Here is a 20,540-nt window from a genome sequence, read left to right on the forward strand (position 1 = left end):
CCTTCTGGCAATGCCCACCTCCGTGGTTGGCTTTGCATTGAATTTTATCAGAGGACTCTCGCTTCATGGTTCTGTGGTTGTTTTGGTCAGGGTGTTTCCATCCAATGTTTATCCCTAGCTGTCAAGCAGCATTTTCCCAGTCATGGCTTAATGTTCTGTGACATAAAACCACACACCTATGACTGCTTACCTGGGAGCAAACCCACTGAATTCAATGGCACTTGCTTCTGAGCAAATGCCTATAGGTTCGCACTATAACGCATTGATTCCTTTGTGCACCCCAGCCCTAGAGGATTTAAAGTCGACTTCTTCCTGGACATTTCCACATCTGCCTGCTCCACCCCCTCCCCCAACAAGATGCCGGTGCTGCTTTTAAGCACTTCACCATAGACCATAGAAATGAAATTGGTGCAGCTTTCCTCTTTGCTCCCTGGCCATGTTGAGAAAAACTGCAAGGAAAAATAATCATTCCTTTGTCTTTTCCCCCAAAGGCTGGCTCCATCTACCCCTTGATAAACTATCACATCACTAGCAATTACTTGTAATTAAGACTGGTGGAAAGTTCTAATGGGAATTATTTTGGTGATTTTATTTTAAAAGCTGTTTCTGTGTGATCCTGGGTCATCACAGACCCAACAGCCCCAGCAGCCTGCAGTTGCCACTCTTCCTTTCTTTTCCTTTTCCTTTCTTTTTCTTTCCCATGAGCCCCTGGGGTGAATGTAAGAAGCATTGCCCTCACTGAGTCCTAGTATCCACTGTAGGGACTCATGGGAAACATGAACTTCCGCTGACAGTTCCAGAACCATGTTTTCCCAGTAGTATTGTCTGCTGCTGTTTTTACTTCCTTTAACGCCCACTTCAATGCCTCCTTTCCCTCTGCCCATTTTTGCAGAATGAGAATTTGGGTGGATAAATTGATGGAGGGGTGGGGTGCATTTCACGAAAAGCCTAGTAGGTAAGTTTACAAGGAAGAACAAGAAGAAGCTGGACATGGCCTCTGGACCCCGAAAGAGCAACTGAGTGTGACCCCTCCAGCAACCCCATCCAAAGTATGTTCTACAACTACTCTAAGATCACCAGAAACCAAACCAACACTACATTCACATCATAATTATGAGCATCAGTCATTGGTTTGTTTATCTTCATTTAATCCAAAAGTGATACAGGAGACTGATTCAAGACTTCCTCTGCCTCCCTGGGATCAGAAGATAGATATCAGAGAGGAACATGACCAGGTCATTTTGTTACCCTACAAAGGAGGGTGCAACAAAAACCACACTGGTTCTTCAAGCAAAAAGAAGACACACAGTGCATGGAAAGGATTCAGATACATCACATGCAGCTGTGTGAATAAAGAGACCCAGTGGACAATTCCGAAAGACTGGGCAGAGAATACAAAATCCAATAAACCTTTATAACATTCTCTATACATGATTAGCTCCTGATTGGCACATATGAGAAGCTTTCCTACAATGTAATTGGATAACAGAACATGTGGACAGCTCATGTGTACGTTTCCAGAGTCATGGCACCTCTGAATTATGGCACCCAGGTATGGCACTCGGGTATCAGAGACATGTACTGTGCATGCAGTTACAGAGAATGTGAGCATAGGTGCATGCAGGGCTGTGCTGTGCTGTCTGGAGATCTGCCCCAGGTTAGGGCATTCACCTGGGTCCCAGGACATGATACTCAGGTATCAATTTCCTGTAGATGTTAAACAGCATAGGAGGCAAGTTGCATCCTTGTGGCAGCATCCTTGTGGCAACCTTACCAAAAACTGCAGCAATCTTCTACCACCATCTCCTCAGCCCATCTTCCCTGGAAGGACTGAAGTCAGAACAAAATGGACCCACAAAGCCAGATTCCAGCTAAGACATTGCCAATGAAGAGAATGAATAGGGTCTTGCTCCCCTTCTCCATCTCCTGATGAAGATCGTCCATGGCAGTTCCTGTTCAAGAATCAGGACAGGCAACCAGATTGGAAAGCACCTAAAAAAACAATTTCATCCAATAAACTCAGAAGTTGGGTGACTCACTACATACTCAAGCGACTTGCCTGCACACTGCAAATTTGCAATGTTGAGATCAGGCAGGTCAAGTGCTAGTCTGTTTAAGACTTTTGGGAGTGTCAGAACCACACCTTCCCTTAATATTTGTAATATCTGCTCCTCGGTGCCCTAGTTGCTTGCAAGCAGTCCAATATGGGCAAGTAGCATCAATAATGTGCTTGGAAGTTTTACCCTCTCCAAATATCTTGCTCACATCAAAGACAGCCCACCTCATGGCCACACCACAATGCTCTTGAATTTGAGAACCCTGGATTCCACCCCCCTTTCTATTTTTTTTTCTGAAATTGGCAAGATTATCGAAATACTGATAAACTGATAAACTGCTCTGGTGTTCATGAGCTTTTGTGCAGTCCTTTTTCAAAGTGTAGTTTGGGCTCAGAGATGTGGAATGTGATCTTTGGCTAAATGGGTTGTTTGTCCCTTACCACATCTTATGACGGATCCTGCTGAGTTGCTGCTTTTCTTCCTTCAAGCATATCTCAAATGTTTTGAGCAAACACTAACATGTTCAGTCTTAGGCTAGCCTGAATTCTAAATTGACAAAAGGTGTATCTCTTTGCTTTGGCACCACCCATGGGCAAATTCAGCACATCAAATTAATCAGATTAATAATATAGAACAGGGCTTGGTTTCAATAGAGGAGAAAAGAATGCAGGCTGAATTGCCCTTTAGATGGAAATGAGGAATCTGTATTTGTTTGTAGGTATTAATTCCTAATGCTAAATTAGCTCTTTCAACACCTGAAATACTTTCTGGTCTCCCACCCCCTTTGTGCTACCAATCTATATCGTTGCACAATGCATCTAAGGTGGTTATCAAGTATATAAAGCCCTTAACAACTTGGGATCAGTTTACCTATGAGATTGCCTTAACTCACATGTGCCCACTTGACTGCTTTGATTGACAGAATTGGCACTGTTACAGGTGGCACATAAGATCTGTTTTGCATTTGCAAGAACTCAGATGTGCTGAAGCACAGAATGAACTCAGGCTTGCTAGAGAGGTTAAAACCAACAAAAAGGGCTTTTATGGGTATGTCCGTAGCAAAAGGAAGAACAAGGAAACAGTGGGGTCACTTAGAGGAGAAGATGGTGAAATGCAAACGGGGGACAGAGAAAGGGCAGAACTCCTCAATGCCTTCTTTGCCTCAGTCTTCTCCAAAAAAGAAAACAATGCCCGACCTGAAGAATATGGAGCAGATGATTCAGCAGGGGAAACACAGCCCAGAATAAGTAAGGAGGTATTACAATAATACTTGACTAGTTTAGATGTATTCAAGTCTCCAGGGCCAGATGAACTACCTCCAAGAGTATTAAAAGAACTGGCAGAGGTGATTTCAGAACCACTGGCAATAATCTTTGAAAATTCCTGGAGAACAGGCGAAGTTCCAGCAGACTGGAGGAGGGCAAATGTTGTCCCGTCCCTATTTTCAAAAAGGGGAAAAGAGAGGACCCAAACAATAATCGCCCAGTCAGCCTGACATCAATACCAGGAAAGATTCTAGAGCAGATCATTAAGCAAACGGTCTGTGAGCACCTAGAAAGAAACTCTGTGATCACTAAAAGTCACCATGGGTTTCTGAAAAATAGGTCATGCCAGACTAATTTGACCTCATTTTTTGACAGAATTACAAGCCTGGTAGATGAAGGGAACGCTGTGGATATAGCCTATCTTGATTTCAGCAAGGCCTTTGACAAGGTGCCCCATGATATTCTTGTAAAGAAGCTACTAAAATGTGGGCTAGACAATGCTACCATTCAGTGGATTTGTAACTGGCTGACTGACCAAACCCAAAGGGTGCTCATCAATGGCTCCTCCTCATCCTGGAGAGTAGTGACTAGTGGGGTGCCACAGGGTTCTGTCTTGGGCCCAGTCTTGTTCAACATCTTTATGGATGATGGGCTTGAGGGAATCCTGAGCAAGTGTGCTGAGCAAGAAGGATACTGACAAGCTGGAATGTGTCCAGAGGAGTGCAACCAAAATGGTCAAAGGCCTGGAAATGATGCCTTATGAGGAACGGCTGGGTATGTTTAGCCTGGAGAAGAGAAGGTTAAGGGTTGATATGATAAAGGTAAAGGGACCCCTGACCATTAGGTCCAGTCGTGACCGACTCTGGGGTTGCGCGCTCATCTCACATTATTGGCCGAGGGAGCCGGCGTATAGCTTCCAGGTCATGTGGCCAGCATGACAAAGCCACTTCTGGCGAACCAGAGCAGCACACAGAAACGCCGTTTACCTTCCCGCTGTAGCGGTTCCTATTTATCTACTTGCATTTTGATGTGCTTTCGAACTGCTAGGTTGGCAGGAGCTGGGACCGAGCAACGGGAGCTCACCCCGCCACAGGGATTCGAACCGCTGACCTTCTGATCAGCAAGCCCTAGGCTCAGTGGTTTAACCCACAGAGCCACCTGTAACCCACAGAGCCACCTGGTAAACCCATGATAGCCATGTTCAAATGGGAACCCATGTTCACCTGGGAACCCATGATAGCCATGTTCAAATATATTAAAGGATGTCATATAGAAGAAGGTGAAAGGTTGTTTTCTGCTGCTCCAGAGAAGCGGACACGGAGCAATGGATTCAAGCTACAAGAAAGAAGATTCCACCTAAACATTAGGAAGAACTTCCTGACAGTAAGAGCTGTTCAGCAGTGGAATTTGCTGCCAAGGAGTGTGGTGGAGTCTCCTTCTTTGGAGGTCTTTAAGCAGAGGCTTGACAGCCATCTGTTAGGAATGCTTTGATGGTGTTTCCTGCTTGGCAGGGGGTTGGACTGGATGGCCCTTGTGGTCTCTTCCAACTCTATGATTCTATGGTCCCAAGCTTAACAGTAGCTTGGTCCCAGATTCTAACAGTAGCACCCAGGGGAAGGGGGGCAGCGGTGGGGCGGCCTGCCCCAGGCTTCATCCCTGAAGGCCTAAGTGTGTGACAAAATCCCCCTGGATGCAATCGCTGCTGTGCCGGATCACCCCCCCCCCCCCGGGCACAGCATGTGCGTCGCTCTGGGTGCCTTAGCGGCTAGCTCTGCCATTGGTAGCACCTTGAACTTGGCCTGGTAGCTGCAACATTCTGCACTAACTGTAGCTTTGGGATCGAGCACAAAGGAAGCTGCACATAGAGCATTGAAGTAAAATCCATGAAGTGATGATGAATTTAAGATTGTTTGGGGGGGGGATGAGAAACAGAGATAAACTGACATCAACAGAGACAGGGTCTTCTCCATGGTGATGCTCTGGCCCCCATTTTCTTTTCACAGGCAGGTTTGTCCGGTGCTGAGCTTGCTATATTTTCAACGCCAAATGAAAACCTTTCTTGTTTCTCAGGCCATTTAGTCTGCATTCCTATATTCACTTTTATGGGAGTGAGTCCCATTGAATTCAGCAGGGCTTAGTTCAGAGTAGAACATTTCCTATGTTTTAATTATTTATTTATGGCATTGGGTATTTGGGACAGATTAGAGATTCTGTTGGTTTACTGCCCGGCAGCCTCCTTGCCTGAGCAGAGGGACCTGGTCTTGGCGGCGATGTTTAGGACTCCCAGACTGTTGGTTCTTGGGAACTTCAATATCCATGCCAAGGTGGGGTGGCTCAGGACTTCATGGCTGCCATGACAACGCGGCTGTCACAACATGTCATTGGCCTGACACATATGGCTGATCACACTCTGGATTTTGTATTTTGACTGGGCCAGAAGAGAGTGATCTGAAAGTGGGGGATATTGACACCAGCCCCTTGTCATGGTCAGACCACTTCCTGTTGAGCTTTAGGCTTTCAACACCCTTTCCCCTCTGCAGAGGTGGGGGACCTATTAGTATGATTGATGGATCAAAGTGGTTTCCAGATGACTCTGGGAGTTTTCCCCGCTGATATGGCAGGCATTCCCGTTGAAGCCCTGGTTGATCAGTGGAACAGCTGTTGACATAATCACCCCTGAGCACCCTCTCCTGCTTCATGGAGTCCGTTTGACTACATGGTATCCTCTCAAACTTAAGTGAAGAATCATTCTGAGATACAGCTTGAATGCAAGTGGAGGAAAAACTCCAGACGAATGGCAGTGGCAGTGAAGGCAGCAAAAAAAGCATACTTTGCTACCTCCATTGCATCCTCACTATGCCATCTGGCAGAGCAGGGACTTTTGCAGACTGGCTAAAAGAGGTGGTAGAACTGAGGGTAGCTTGCCAAGCATTTGGAGGGTAAAATAACTTGCATCTGTAAGGACCTTGTCTCTACTGAAGTAGCATTTGAATCTCAAGAGACGTCCCAAGCACAGTGTCTAGTTCTGTTTCATTAGATGAATTTCAGTTGCTGTGATTTGATGATGTGGACAAGGCACTTGGACTGAAATGAAATGAAGTTTATTTTGGTCCCAGACCAGATTCACAGAACATGAAACACAATAGAATGAAGTTTGAATTAACAATCAAATGTAACAATAAACAATACAGTACGAATATGACAGCCATTAGAATTGTGGTTTAGGTCTTAGTCTCTAAAATATTACAGTATCTAGAGTTTGCATCTGAAGCCTTAGTCTTTGTAATAGCACAGCTTCTTCCCTGACTTTTATGGCAGCCACGCAAAATTTGGCCACCCTTAGCATGATCTCTGGATCCTTATCCTCTATGAGGATTTTAAGCATTGAGGTTCAGACCCACTTGGAATTTTCTGTATAACAGAAAGACCAAGCGTATCTCCTCATAAAATCAACATCGTAGAAAGACATGAGAGACGCTTGGATTGCTTCTGGCAAATATCTGCACTCTGGACCCTGGACCCTCTTGGCTGATAAAATCCAGCAGGGAGGAGACAGCTTTCTGAGATGGGCAGGTGGTCAATGCTTCTTTATGAAAGGGGGTGGTTCCTATTTGTTTGATGGACGCGGTGATAAGACCGCTGCTTAAGAAACAATCACCTAGATTCTGAGAGCCTAAGTAACTACCAGCCAGTTGCCAACCTCCTTTTTTTTAAAAAAAAAACACCACAAGGTTCTTGAGTGAGTGGTCACTGACCAGATCCAGGAGTTCTTGGAGACTGATTTTCTAGATACATTTCAATTGGGGTTTTGGCCTGACTTTGGCACAAAATCTACCTTGGTCACCTTATACCTCTGTTAGGAGAGGGGGGTGGCAATGTGTCCCTGTTAATCCTCATTGACTTCTCAGCGGCTTTCAATGCCTTTGATTATGGTGTCCTCCTGGAAAGGTCTGATCCTACCTGGATGGTCATCTTCAGTGGGTGATGCTTGGGGTGTGTTTTTCGGCACCGTGCGGGCCTTCAATCTGGGGTCCCTCCAGGTTCAATTATTTCCTCCATGAAGCCACTGAATGAAGTCATCCAGAGTTTTAGAGCTTTATGCTGAGAACACACAACTCTATTTCTCCTTTACATCTATAGGCTTGGCAGTGGATGTGCTGGACCAATGGCTTGTCCCAGTAATGGACTGGATGGGAGCCAACAAACTGAGGCTCAATCCAGATAAGACTGAGGCACTGTTGGTGGGTGGTTCCCTAGACCAGATGGAAGGAAGATTGCCTGCTCCTGATGGGGTTACACTCTCTGAAGGAGCAGATACATAGCTTAGGGGTACTTCTGGAACTTCTGCTGTTGCTTGAGACTCAGGTGGCCTCAATGGCACAGAGTGCCTTCCATCAGCTTTTGGCTTAACTCCTGTGGCCTACGCTTTGGTAACCTCCAAGTTGGATCACTGCAAGGTGTTGTATGTGGGGCTGCCTATGAAGACAGTTTGAAAACTTCAGCTAGTGCAAAATTTGACAGCCAGGTTGCTCACCAAAATGAGATGGTTTGAGCATTCTGTATATTGCTAATGCTGGCCCGACTGCACTGGCTGCCAATTAGTTTCCAGGCCCAATTGAAAGTGCTGATGCTGACCTATAAATGCCTCAAGGACCACCTCTCCCCATACAAACCGACCCAGACCCTGCACTTGTCATTTGAGGCTCTTCTTTATGTCCCCCATCCCAGAGAGGTCCAGAGGGTTACAACACAAGAACAAGTCTTTTCTGTGATGGCTCCTCATCTATGGGTGCTGGTGCCATCGTTACATGTCTTTAAGTGGCAGGCAAAAACATTCCTCTTTACCTTCAGCCATTAAATAATCTATGGCCTGTGAAATGTGGGGCAGTATTGTTATGATCATTTTATTATTATGCTGTGTATTATGCCTTTATTATTATGCTGCATAAATTATGTTCTTAATGTTGTACACCACTATGGGATCTTTGGATAAATGTATATAAATGGAATATATAAAATAAATTTGTAAATGGGGCAGTATAGGTGCCTTACTACCAGTATAGGTGTCTTACTACCAACTGAATTAGTTTAGTTTTTGAAATTCTGCCTGTAAAAATTCTCAAAGTCTTAATGACAAAGCATAATGTCTTATGTTGTAATGTGCTACATGCCTCTGCCAAATAAGCCTCATTGTGTTTGATGGGTGTTACTCCCATGGAATTGTACATAGATTGTGTGTGTAGGATACAGCTTTAGTTTGTAATGGAAATAGACAACTGAATGAATAACAGTAGAAAAGGATAGATTTTTAAAAGTTTACATCCAAAATGCCTCTGCACAGTAGTTATTATGAACAGAATCAAACAGAATCAAACTTACAGCATGTACCAGAAGATTGCTAAGGATTTTTGCTCTATTAGATAGCCATATTTAAATACTTTTGTCAAGCTCTTAACAAAGAAAGAGATGACAGTTTACGATTCTATAACAGCACACTAAAGCAAATTGTGTAAATATGATATGTTCACAATTTTATTTCCCATAGCACTACAGATATATTCAAATATATTCAAACACAGTGGACAATTAAAATTGCTTTTTTCATCAAGATTCAAAACTTGTTAATTAGATTCAGACATTAAGATTTCCCTTTCTTAGTTAAGCAGATTTAAGATTTTCTAAATGACTGTTAATTGCTAAACACATTTGTTTTTACAGATAGAAAGAAAACCCAAATTACATGAAAACATCTGCTACAAAATGTTCTGCCCTATAGCTGGCCTTGCAAGTCTGCTTAGCATCTGATGTGGTCAAGTCCTCCTGTTCCCTGCAATGACATTATGAATTCTTCTGTGGAATCTTGATGGTGACTGTCTTGACTTCTGTATACTCATGAAGGCCATATTCTCCACTGAGAGAGAGAGAGATCATCAGAATAGCAACCATATTTAATATATCTGTGATCTAGCATGTTCAATGTTCAAGAGCTGCAAATATCATCTGACAGTGTGTTTTGATCTATCAGATGTTACAGGAAACTTGGATAGCCAGAGATGTCAGAGCGAGCCTGGGAAGCGTGGGTAGGAGTGGAATCTGAATGACTGATAAGGGGGTGTTTCAATCAAGTCTGATAGAAGGCATTTCCTGTTTATGGAAATGAGAGGACCAACATTCTGGTACAATTTCTATTCATTTCCATGAAGCTTCAAGAGAGTCTGACAAAGGGCATATTTCTAGTGATTGTGTCCAAATTCTCTTAGATACAACCACCCGGCCACAGACTCTACAGAAATTATTGTCTTCCTCTGAGGCCTGATGCATGATCTGGGCTAGATAACATTTCAGAATAGAAATCAGCTTCTTCACCAAAAAAGGCTATTTGCTCACCAAGAAGGCACAGAGGCTTGCATTCTGTATGGATTTGTGCCATCAAATACCATTTTATGACATCTTTATATTTCAGTTTTACAAAACAGTGCATTCTAGCAGGAAAACAAATGCCACTAGAATATCCAACAGGGCAAACTTCTGAATAGAAAATGTAATTAGCAATGTTGAAGAATTCCAATGATGATGATAGTAATAATAATAATAATAATAATAATAATAATAATAATAATAATAATAATATTAATATGTTATTTATACCCTGCCCATCTGGCTGGGTTTCCCCAGCCACTCTGGGCGGCTTCCAACAGAAAAATAAAATAAAATAATCTATTAAACATTAAAAGCCTCCCTAAACAGGGCTGCCTTCAGATGTCTTCTAAAAATCTGGTAGCTGTTTTTCTCTTTGACATCTGATGGGAGGGCCTTCCACAGGGCGGGTGCCACTACCAAGAAGGCCCTCTGCCTGGTTCCCTGCAACTTGGCTTCTTGCAACAAGGAACCGCCAGAAGGCCCTCGGTACTGGACCTCAGTGTCTGGGCAGAATGATGGGGGTGGAGATGCTCCTTCAGGTATACTAGACCGAGGCCATTTAGGGCTTTAAAGGTCAGCACCAACACTTTGAATTGTGCTTGGAAACGTACTAGGAGCCAATGTAGGTCTTTCAAGACCAGTGTTATGTGCTCTCGGCGGCCGCTCCCAGTCACCAGTCTTGCTGCCGCATTCTAGATTAGTTGTAGTTTCCAGGTCACCTTCAAAGGAAGCCCCACGTAGAGAGCATTGCAGTAGTCCAAGCGGGAGATAACTAGAGCATGCACCACTCTGGTGAGACAGTCCGTGGGCAGGTAGGGTCTCAGCCTGCGTACCAGATGGAGCTGGTAGACAGCCACCCTGGACACAGAATTAACCTGTGCCTCCATGAACAGCTGTGAGTCCAAAATGACTCCTGGGCTGTGCACCTGGTCCTTCAGGGGCACAGTTACCCCATTCAGGACCAGGGAGTCCTCCACACCTGCCTGCCTCCAGTCCCCCACAAACAGCACTTCTGTCTCATCAGGATTCAACCTCAATCTGTTAGCCGCCATCCATCCATCCATCCTCCAACTGCCTCCAGGCACTCACACAGGACCTTCCCTGGTTCTGATCTGAAAGAGAGGTATCATCCGCATACTGATGAACACCCAGCCCAAACCCCCTGATGATCTCTCCCAGCGGCTGCATGTAGATGTTAAAAAGTATGGGGGAGAGGACAGAACCCTGAGACACCCCACAAGTGAGAGCCCAGGAGTCTGAACACTCATCCCCCCCCCACCACTTTCTGAACATGGCCCAGGAGGAAGGAGCGGAACCACTGTATGACAGTGTGCCCAGCTCCCAAACCCTCTAGACGGTCCAGAAGGATGCTATGGTCGATGGTGTCAAAAGCCGCTGAGAGATCCAGCAGAACTAGGAAACAGCTCTCACCTTTGTCCCTAGCCCATCAGAGATCATCAACCAGTGTGACCAAGGCAGTTTCAGTCCCATGATGAGGCCTGAATCCCGACTGGAAGGGATCCAAATGGTCCGCTTCTTCCAGGCATGCCTGGAGTTGTTCAGCAACCACTCACTCAATCACCTTGCCCAAGAATGGAAGATTTGAGACTGGGTGATAGTTGGTCATATTGGCCACATCTAAATATGGTTTTTAAAGAAGCGGTTTAATAACCGCCTCTTTCAGCGGGTCCAGGAAGGCTCCCTCACAGAGAGAAGCATTCACCAACCCACGAAGCCCATCGTCCAGCCCTTCCTGGCTAGTTTTATAAGGCAGGATGGGCAAGGATCAAGGAGACAGGTGGTTGGTTTCACTCGTCCAAGCAGCCTGTCCACATCCTCGGAGGTAATTGAAATTGATCCAAACACAACCTGACTAGACAGACCTCTCGCACTCCCCCGCCCCGGCTGTGCTCCCATGGTGGAGTCTACCTCTTCCCGAATCTGAGCGACTTTATCTGCAAAAAAACTTTGCAAAATTGTTGCAGGAGATCATGCAGCCCATACTGGGCCCCAATGGAAAAGGTGGTTCCACTAAACTGCAAACCACCTGAAAAAGTCTCCTCCTGCTGTTTTCTGCAGATGCAACAGAGGCGGTGAAGAAAGTCTTCTTCGCCGTCACTACCGCCACTAGGTAGGCTTGACATTGAGCTCTAACCCGTGTCCGGTCAGCTTCAGAATGAATTATCTGCCACCAGTGCTCTAGTCGTCTCAACGACTGTTTCATCGCCCTCAGCTCCAGGGGAAACCACGGGGCTGTCCGGGCTCCATGCAATCAGAGAGGGCGCTTCAGAGCCAAACAGTCAATAGCCCTGGTTAACTCCACATTCCAGCGGGCCACCAGGGAATCGGCTGAAAGGCCATCAACATGTGATAAAGCGTCCCCTACCACTCTCTGGAAACCATTTGGATCCATTAAGTGGCGGGCCCACCTCCCTGCAGAGAGGAAGGGTCGTGGAGAAGTCCAGTTGCAGAAAACAGAAGCAAAAGTTTTTGATGTTTACTTATTCACCCCATGGAGTGGAAATCAATCCAGCAAATACTGACCAGGCTTTGCTGTTGTTATTTCTCAGTCCCATATATATATATATATATATATATATATATATATATATATATATATATATATATATATATATATGTATGTATGTATATATGTATAGATATGTATATATATATATATATATGTATATATATGTATATATATATATATATGTATATATATGTATATATATATATATGAATGATTATGGTTTCCACACACACCTCCATTTTAAATTGTGTTGAAATGAATAGATGAATAGTGTGGAAGTAATTGCATCATTCATTATGTTAAATTGATAAATAATTATGTAAATTACATAATTTAAATTACATAATTACAGAAACAGCACAGGTTATTTCCTTCCTAATTGTAACTGATATGGACAGCATATCATAGGATGAGCTAATACAACCCACAATTTCTACACAGTGATATTCCTTTTCTGTCTTCCCTGACTGGTTACTCATTCTTATAAGCCAAAGCAGTGGAAATGCCAAGAGAGCAAAGACAGACTTCCTGGAAATAAGAATGTTGTAGTGGTGACATTTTGTGCTAAAAGACGAACTTGCTCACATAAAATCTCTGAAATCCGTATCTGAAACAAATCCCCACTGACTTTACTTACAGCTCTCGGCCATTTCCTGACATTTTGAATCCTCCAAAAGGAACCTGAGCAGCCACAGCATTATAGCAGTTCACCCTGAAGAAAAAGAGAAGGTGGAGCAACTTAGTCATGGGGAGGAATTCTGCTCGGTCATAAGAGCTAGCTGAGTTTCTTTACAGAATCTTGCACTATGTGCATACTTTAAAAATCAAAAGAAACATGAATTTCTCTCATGTCACAAAAATACAAGTATGCCTTCAGAACAGTTCTTCTGTATGTCTGCTACCTAACAGTAGAAATTGTTGAATTACTCAACCCAATTCGTAGAAAATACAGAAATACAGTACTGTCTACATGTGGAGTAGCATATTGTTCAGTGATTAGTATGGATAGTGCTGGACTGTAGGTGGGGATGCCTTTGAAAAACATTCAGAAAATGCAATGGTCTTAGTGATTCACCAGCTTAATTGGTTCCCAGGCAGTTCCTGCACAAAAATGAAAATGTTGGTATTATCCTTTGAAGTGCTAAATGGTCTCCGTCATCAGACCCTAAAGAACACCTGCTCCCATTTGTGCCTACCTGTGTGCTGAGATCTTCCTCAAAGGCCCAACCTCATGTGCTCCCACCATTTGCATCATGGCAGATGGTGATGTGAGTTAGCAGTGGCACAGAAGCTGTAGAATTGCATCCCTTGAGAAATGTTTTTCCAAAATTGTGCCTAACTCATGATGCCATCTGATGGGCAGGGTTGTGTTTTGCATTGGCTGCACATGCCTGTTACTGGAGCAGGATCCGTCAGCTGATAAGCAGAGGTTAAACCTTGCTCAGTTTCACAGGAGTCCATGCAAACCCTTTCTTGATTCAGAAAGGCATTTACATGGAAACTGCTGCTAAAACTAAGCCGTTTGCCTGGAATCTCTTGCTAAAATGGAGGAAATAACCACGTTTGGGACCTCAAAGCACCTTGCATCTGATGTCATTGGGATGTCAGATGTTTGACAGGTGGGTGGTGTGTGATGCCAATCCTGATCAGGATATGACACCTGAAGCAAAAAAAGATTCCTTGTTAAAACTACATTGTCTAAAGATGTGGGAAGAGGTAGCAGACTTAATAGGTTCATGTCTCAAAGATACTATTCAGGTTTGAGGTTGCACAGCTTTTTTCCTCTCTTCAGGTACTCTGTGTGCCTTCAGATCACAAATACTCATTAAACCATGCTGTAAGTCTTCTATGTAAGGTTAATTCGGCTAAAATAGCAACACCAAGGGTACTTACCAGACTGTTCCAGCCTGAAGAGCAGCTGCAAATGTCAGTGCTTTGTTAATGTCTTTGGTAAACACTCCAGCTGCTAGACCATAATGAGTATTGTTTGCTCTTTTTATAACTTCATCAACAGTCTTGAACTTCATGATTTGCTGAACTGGCCCAAAAATCTGTTTGAAATCAAAAGAAGCAATCAACAATTAGCATGGCAAATAGATACTTTCTTGCAAAGTATACTTTCCCTATTACATAGGTCTTAAGGTATTATTCTCATTAGTGATCAAATCAGCGCTCTTTGACACAGTGGTGACTTTGTAAGTTTAGACCCACATTTTCCCTATGAAACTATCAACCTGCCTGCTCCTTCCCTATCACATTAGTCTTCATAACTCCATGAAATGGAACACAGAGATTCTGTATAGCATGGTTCATGGAGATTTCAGATTCAAATAAATGTAGGATCTCCGATTATAGCCACTGCCTTCAGAGGAGAACCAGAAAGATGGTCAGCAGTTTGGAAAACAAGTCCTCCAAAGAAATATTGAATATTGGGCTGAGTATGTTTGACCCAGAGAAGAGAGAGAAGACTAAGAGAGGAAATGATAGCATTCTTCAACCACCCAAAGGTCTGTCACACAAAAGAAGTTTAAGACCGGTTCTCTGCTGTCTGAGGATGCAGGACGAGATAATTTGCTGTATAATTCTGTCTACCCAGAACTACTGAATTCAGTGGGGCTGACTCCCAGGTAAATGGGGTTTGGATTGTAGCCTTGGGGCTTGTCCAGTCAGAAGCAAAATGTGGATTTGCAGCTGTAGAATGTAAAACCAGAAAGCACCTGCCCCATCACAATGACAACACTGGACTTTCCCTTCATTAAGCATGGGTTTTTTCAATCTTTAACGGTAAAGGTAAAGGGACCCATGACTGTTAGGTCCAGTCACAGACGACTCTGGGGTTGCGACGCTCATCTCACTTTACTGGCCGAGGGAGCCGGCATTTGTCCGCAGACAGTTTTTGGGTCATGTGTCCAGCATGACTAAGCCACTTCTAGTGAACCAGAGCAGCGCACGGAAACGCCGTTTACCTTCCTGCCAGAGCGCTACCTACTTATCTACTTGCACTTTGACATGCTTTCAAACTGCTAGGTTGGCAGGAGCCGGGACCAAGCAACAGGAGCTCACCCTGTTGCAGGCATTCGAACCGCCGACCTTCTGATTGGCAAGCCCTAGGCTCAGTGGTTTAGACCACAGCGCCACCTGCATCCCTTTTCAATCCTTAGAAATTGTAAAATATCCAAGGTTGAAAACACACACATACATTTAAACAGGGGAAGGTCTGGGAGGACTTCGTGAAGATGCTCCTAGATTAAAGGAGAGACAGGCAAATCCACTATTAGCAAGATTAAGCTAACAGTGAAAACAGTTTGAAAATGAAACCAATTGCCTTGTGTGTGCATGTGTGCTTTCCTTTGCTGGAAATTTTCAAGCTTAGGCCAGACAGCCATCTGTTTGGGGGGACTTTCAGGATCCTTTCCAATTCTACAATTCTGTGATTCTGTGAAATAACCCACAATGCTCTCTCTGATGCTCTGATTCACACAGGGGAGAAAGAAACCTCTTCCACAATGCCTGGGGTGGCGAAGGAATATTTGAAGCGGGGGTGGGGGAATTCCATTTATACTTTATGTCACTTTCACACATTTTCACACTCTAGTAAGTCTGCTCCATTTCTTTATTAGCCTGGGTCATTTTTGGGAAGGGGGAACACCTCATATTTATACTTGGATTTCAAAGTATCTTGTCTAAATACATCCTTGTGGTGAGTGTGAAAGTAAATTGTTATTAAACTCCTTATTGTGGTATGCATCTATTTAAAAATTAAGAACACATTTGTGTTTTCATCTCATAAATGTTTATTGGACATTGCTGCATAAGTAAGAAAACAAAGTTTTAAAATCTTTTTATTCCTTTTGTTTGTTCAAATTCAAGAAATGGCAGGGTTCCCCCCCCCCCTAAATCAGAATGTAAGGATTGCCAGGCTGGGTCAAACCTTTCCAGGGAAAGAAGTCAGTGTGGTGCAAACCAGGATCAGAGAGACCTGGGTTCAACTCCCCACTCAGCTGCAGAAGTGATATTGGGCCTGTCACTATCTCAGCCTAAACTAGGGTTGCCATATTTCAAGAAGTAAAAATCTGGATACAAAAGTTGCCGCCCACAAAAGGCACACTTCCTGGTTGTGTTGGCAAAAACCTGTACATTTTGTAGATTTTTTAAAATCCCCCCCCCGAAGCTAATTTTGCCAGATGTATGGCACCCCTTGCTTAAGCTATCTCACAGGATTGTTATGAGGATAAAATGGGCAGGGGGAGAACCAAGTTTGCTGACCGGAGTTATTTGGGTGAAGGGTGGCTAGAAATAAACATACACATGCAGACACACAAACAGAGAGAGAGAGCAGCCAGAAGCAACAATAAAGATCACAAGGCACCCTCAATATCTCCGGAGGTTATATTTCTAGTTTTCACAGCTGAGGGCATTAGAGACAGACAACTGCTTTTAAAGAAAGGCGATAGTCTGGAAGAAAGTTCACTTCTCAAACTTTCTATCGTCATACTCTGACCTCTGGTCAACCAGGTTTGGAAGTCCTTTGAAACAATACAAAACATGCAAAGCTTGTTCAGCAGAGGTTACACTGGGGCCCATGCACACGTCATGGGGAATTCTTCTTCTGCATAAGGTAGTTGAGCTTATGCATCAACTACCTTTGATGAATAAGTTCTTCAGGTTAAGATACCTTCTGGTCTGGTTCGTTTGTAAGGTGCTTACTCTGACTTAATCTAAACCTTCTCTCTAACCCAGTCATAGTTTTATAAACTGCCACATTTATCTGCATAAAACCTTTATTTGCACAGAAGCTGAAACCACAGGACAATCCCATGCAAGTTTACTCAGGAGGGAGTCTGACTGTGCTTATCTGGTGCTTAGTACTAGTACTGCAGGATTGCAGTCATGCAGCAGCAACCTGTACTCAGTAAACCGCGCTGAGCTCGTGACATGCAAATACTGGCTGGTATTCAAGTAAGTTGTCCTTAGAGACAACTCTTCAAAATGAATGAATGTGACTATGTTAGGCCCATTCATTTCAGTGGGTCTGCTCTGAGTAAAATTTAGCTGAATGCCAGCTACTCACTTTAATTTTATTTCAGTTGTTACAACAATATACGATAGCCAACAAAGCCATTTCCATATATTGCCAGAATATATTTAAGCAATAAATGCCACTGTTTGTACAAATCAGTATTCAGTACTCCAGGTCTAACTGTTTTTCTTTCAAAAGCACAAATCCACAACCATCTTAGAATTTGCTTGCAGGAAAAATTTGGGTGGCCTCACCAGGATTGTCAAGCCCTGACTTGCCTTGATTTCAGTTTCCCTCTTTGTTTCAGGACATGAGTTATGGACATGAGCAGCTAGTCACTAGTGGCCCCGGATGTGGATGTGCCCTCTCCATCACCTCAAAAGATGCATTTTGCCAGTTCAATGAGACTCAGATGAGCATCACTAGGGGGAATATGCATCCCGATATGTGTGACGAATAGATGCAGGAGGAAGAACCATGGCTTTTTGCAGTGGGAGGCCGGGGGGGGGGCGCCTTGGCCAAGGCCATCTCAGTGGGGGGTCCTCGTTTTAGAGGAGCCGACTTCTCCCCCTCCCAGCTGTTGCTGCTGCCAATTTGATTTTCTCTCCCTCTGGGCCTAATCTACATCAGATGCAGACCCCCCAAGTGTCCCTATTTTCCAGGGATGTCCCTGATTTACATTCGCCACCCCAGTTTCTGCTTTGATCCTGGAATGTCCCGCTTTTCTTTAGGACGTCCCTATTTTCATTGGAGAAATGTTGGAGGGTATGACATCACCTCCCAGAGGGAAGGAATAAGAGATGCGGAGGCTACCGCTCTTTGTCATGGCTCCTCTGAGAAAGGGCAGAGTAACGGGCACCACAGTAAAGAGGAGCAGCAGCAGCAGGAGGGACAGGCGTCTCCAGAGACAAGGTGTGGGCCTCTTCCTGGGGCATGGGCCTTGTCAGAGAATGCCAAGAGGAAGACTTTCACAACTGTAGCTGCCCTTCAGCTTCTTTGGAAATCTGGATGTATTTGATGATTGCCAATAATATCTGAAAGTATTAATTCCTGCTGACCTGTTCTATTTAGTTGACCCAAATTAACACACATAGCTGTAAAAGCATAGCTTTACATAGCCTAGATTGGGGCTGGGTGGGAAAGCTCATGTGTGAAAACTAATCTTCTACGTGCTTGATTTCTAAAAGGCACATCTTGCATGGCAATTGAAACATAAAATGTAGTCCAACATGCAGAATGTTCTGAATCAGCTTACCTCCTCTTTAGCAATGCACATCTCATCTGTAACATTCGAGAAAACTGTAGGCTGGATGAAGTAGCCTTTGTCTCCCCAGGGGCCTCCTCCACATTCCAGCTTGGCTCCTTCTTTCTTCCCACTCTCAATTAGTGTGAGGATTCTATCATACTGCTCCTTATCAATCTTCAAAAGAAATATTGCACTGATAAGTCACTCTCCCAGATATTTATTTGGCCTTAAGATTAACAAAGCAGAAACAAAAACTCTTTACCAGCAAGAGATGGAGCAACAACTTGCCTCTGAGTGGTTGGATCCCTGCCATCTTTCCCCACAAAGTTCAGCAATTACCAGTAGGACTTTAAGCACAAAAGAATCTTTCTTTTTTTTAAGCAGCACTGCCTATACGGTCTTGGCACTCCTGTGAGCCATGGACTTTCGTAAACTCTCTCTGCTCAGTTTTACATTCAAGTATTTAACATCTCCCTTTGCCTTATCCAATTTCTGTTAAAAAATATTTCTGGATGGCATTCTCAAACCAATGACTTTGCAGAAGTGAATTCAGAACTGGTTTCAAGACTGCAATTACATGCAGTAGTACACTACTGCTTAATTTGTGCTATATCTTTGTTTCTGGCATTTTCTGCTCCAAAGGAAAAGTAGATGATTTATGGACTTGGGATTTTTAGTGCAGAGTCTTAGATCCTTGACATATCCCACATGAGGGTTATAGAAGATCTCCAGGCATAGGACGGTATATAAATTCAATAAATAATAATAAAAAGGATGTTTCCAAATGTAGGTGTTGGGTTTGGGCTGTGTTTCAGAACACCTAAGAACTGATTCCAATGTCATGGCTATCAGATGGAGATGGATGAAAACCTCTGAAGTGTGTCAGGGGTCCCATAAGGCTAGTGTGGAATGCTTGAAAACCAACCACTACACTGATGACCCAGATTGTGGGGAGAGTCTTTGCAACCCTTCTTGTGACTGGATACCTTCATGAGAATGCAAATACAATATTGTACTTATAGTTGGCAGCAGGAGCAGCTACACCCTTCTGCCCCCACCCCAGTGTTGCGTCCCTGTTTCTGTAACAGCCCCAGACTTTGTGTGTTGAGTGTAGGTGTTTGTAAAGGGAAGATGTCACACGAGCAGTTGCTCATGCTTAGGGGCTCCATGTGATTTTGAACTGTGAATGCAACAGGTTTTCTTGCTAGAAAGCACATTGAATTGTGGGCTGGAGACAATGATGATGCTCCTTCAGCTAACACATGAGTATGGCTTGAACAGGGCTAACATTTGCACTATATTTACAGCAGTTTCCCATCCTATAGATTCAGATGGGATAGGCCAAGGCTTTGTACATCAACACTTCCTGCTGCTCAAAGCCTCAAAGCCATATTGCCCACTTAACAGGGGTGTCTTAACCATAGAGGCTACTGGCGCAACGCGCCACGTGGGAAGTTCTGGAGGGTGCTGGAGGGCGCCTCCGCCATGACACACCGCGCTGCACCTGGAGCCTCCTCAAGTCCCGTCGGCAGCGCCGCCCTCGCCTGCCTCTTCTCGGGCGTTGCGGGGAAGCCGGTTGTGAGCCTCCCGCCAGTGCAGCAGCCAGGGCTTCCTGGACGGCAGCGCCGAGCAGCTGCTTCGGCCGAGCAGGCGGAGGCGGACCACAGCCGGCAGCGTCCTCGCCTGCCGCACTGCCCCCTCCGGCTGCCTGCCGTGCCTGGCCCTGTCCGGCGGAGCGCAAGTCTGGCGCGAGTCCGGCATCACCGGCGTCAGTCCTGCCCGCAGCAGACAAGAAGCAGAAGGCGCGCCATGGCGGCGCTTGGGGGGGGCGAGTGAGATGGGCCGCAGAGGGGCCCGAGGGAGAGGTGCTGCCCCGCCTGGAGGGAAAGGTGGGGTGGGGTGGGGGCGCCCGAGGGATCCCTGCACCACGGCACCAGATAACCTCAAGATGCCCCTGCCACTTAAGCATTTGAATGTGGACTAAATGCAGTTTATGAAATTT

The 20,540-nt window shown here is 44.6% G+C and overlaps 2 protein-coding genes across 2 annotated transcripts in view; one reads left to right on the forward strand and one right to left on the reverse strand.

Moving 5' to 3' along the window:
* TMC1 (transmembrane channel like 1) overlaps positions 1-7,307 on the forward strand; it is an 86,701-nt gene extending 79,394 nt beyond the window's left edge. Inside the window, exon 18 of the mRNA XM_088653161.1 lies at positions 7,231-7,307. Coding sequence (XP_088509287.1) covers positions 7,231-7,307 — 77 coding nt within the window. The remainder of the gene's footprint in view (positions 1-7,230) is intronic.
* A 1,520-nt stretch (positions 7,308-8,827) lies between these two features.
* The window catches only part of ALDH1A1 (aldehyde dehydrogenase 1 family member A1), a 43,916-nt gene continuing 32,203 nt past the window's right edge, over positions 8,828-20,540 (reverse strand). The window contains exons 10-13 of the mRNA XM_060280056.2: positions 18,548-18,712; positions 14,166-14,323; positions 12,910-12,984; positions 8,828-9,233 (exon numbers count right to left, since the gene is read on the reverse strand). Of these exons, the coding sequence (XP_060136039.2) occupies positions 9,161-9,233; positions 12,910-12,984; positions 14,166-14,323; positions 18,548-18,712 (471 nt within the window). The 3' untranslated portion in view covers positions 8,828-9,160. The remainder of the gene's footprint in view (positions 9,234-12,909; positions 12,985-14,165; positions 14,324-18,547; positions 18,713-20,540) is intronic.

Source organism: Zootoca vivipara, chromosome 10, assembly GCF_965207765.1.
Source record: "Zootoca vivipara chromosome 10, rZooViv2.hap1.1, whole genome shotgun sequence".
Taxonomy (NCBI): domain Eukaryota; kingdom Metazoa; phylum Chordata; class Lepidosauria; order Squamata; family Lacertidae; genus Zootoca; species Zootoca vivipara.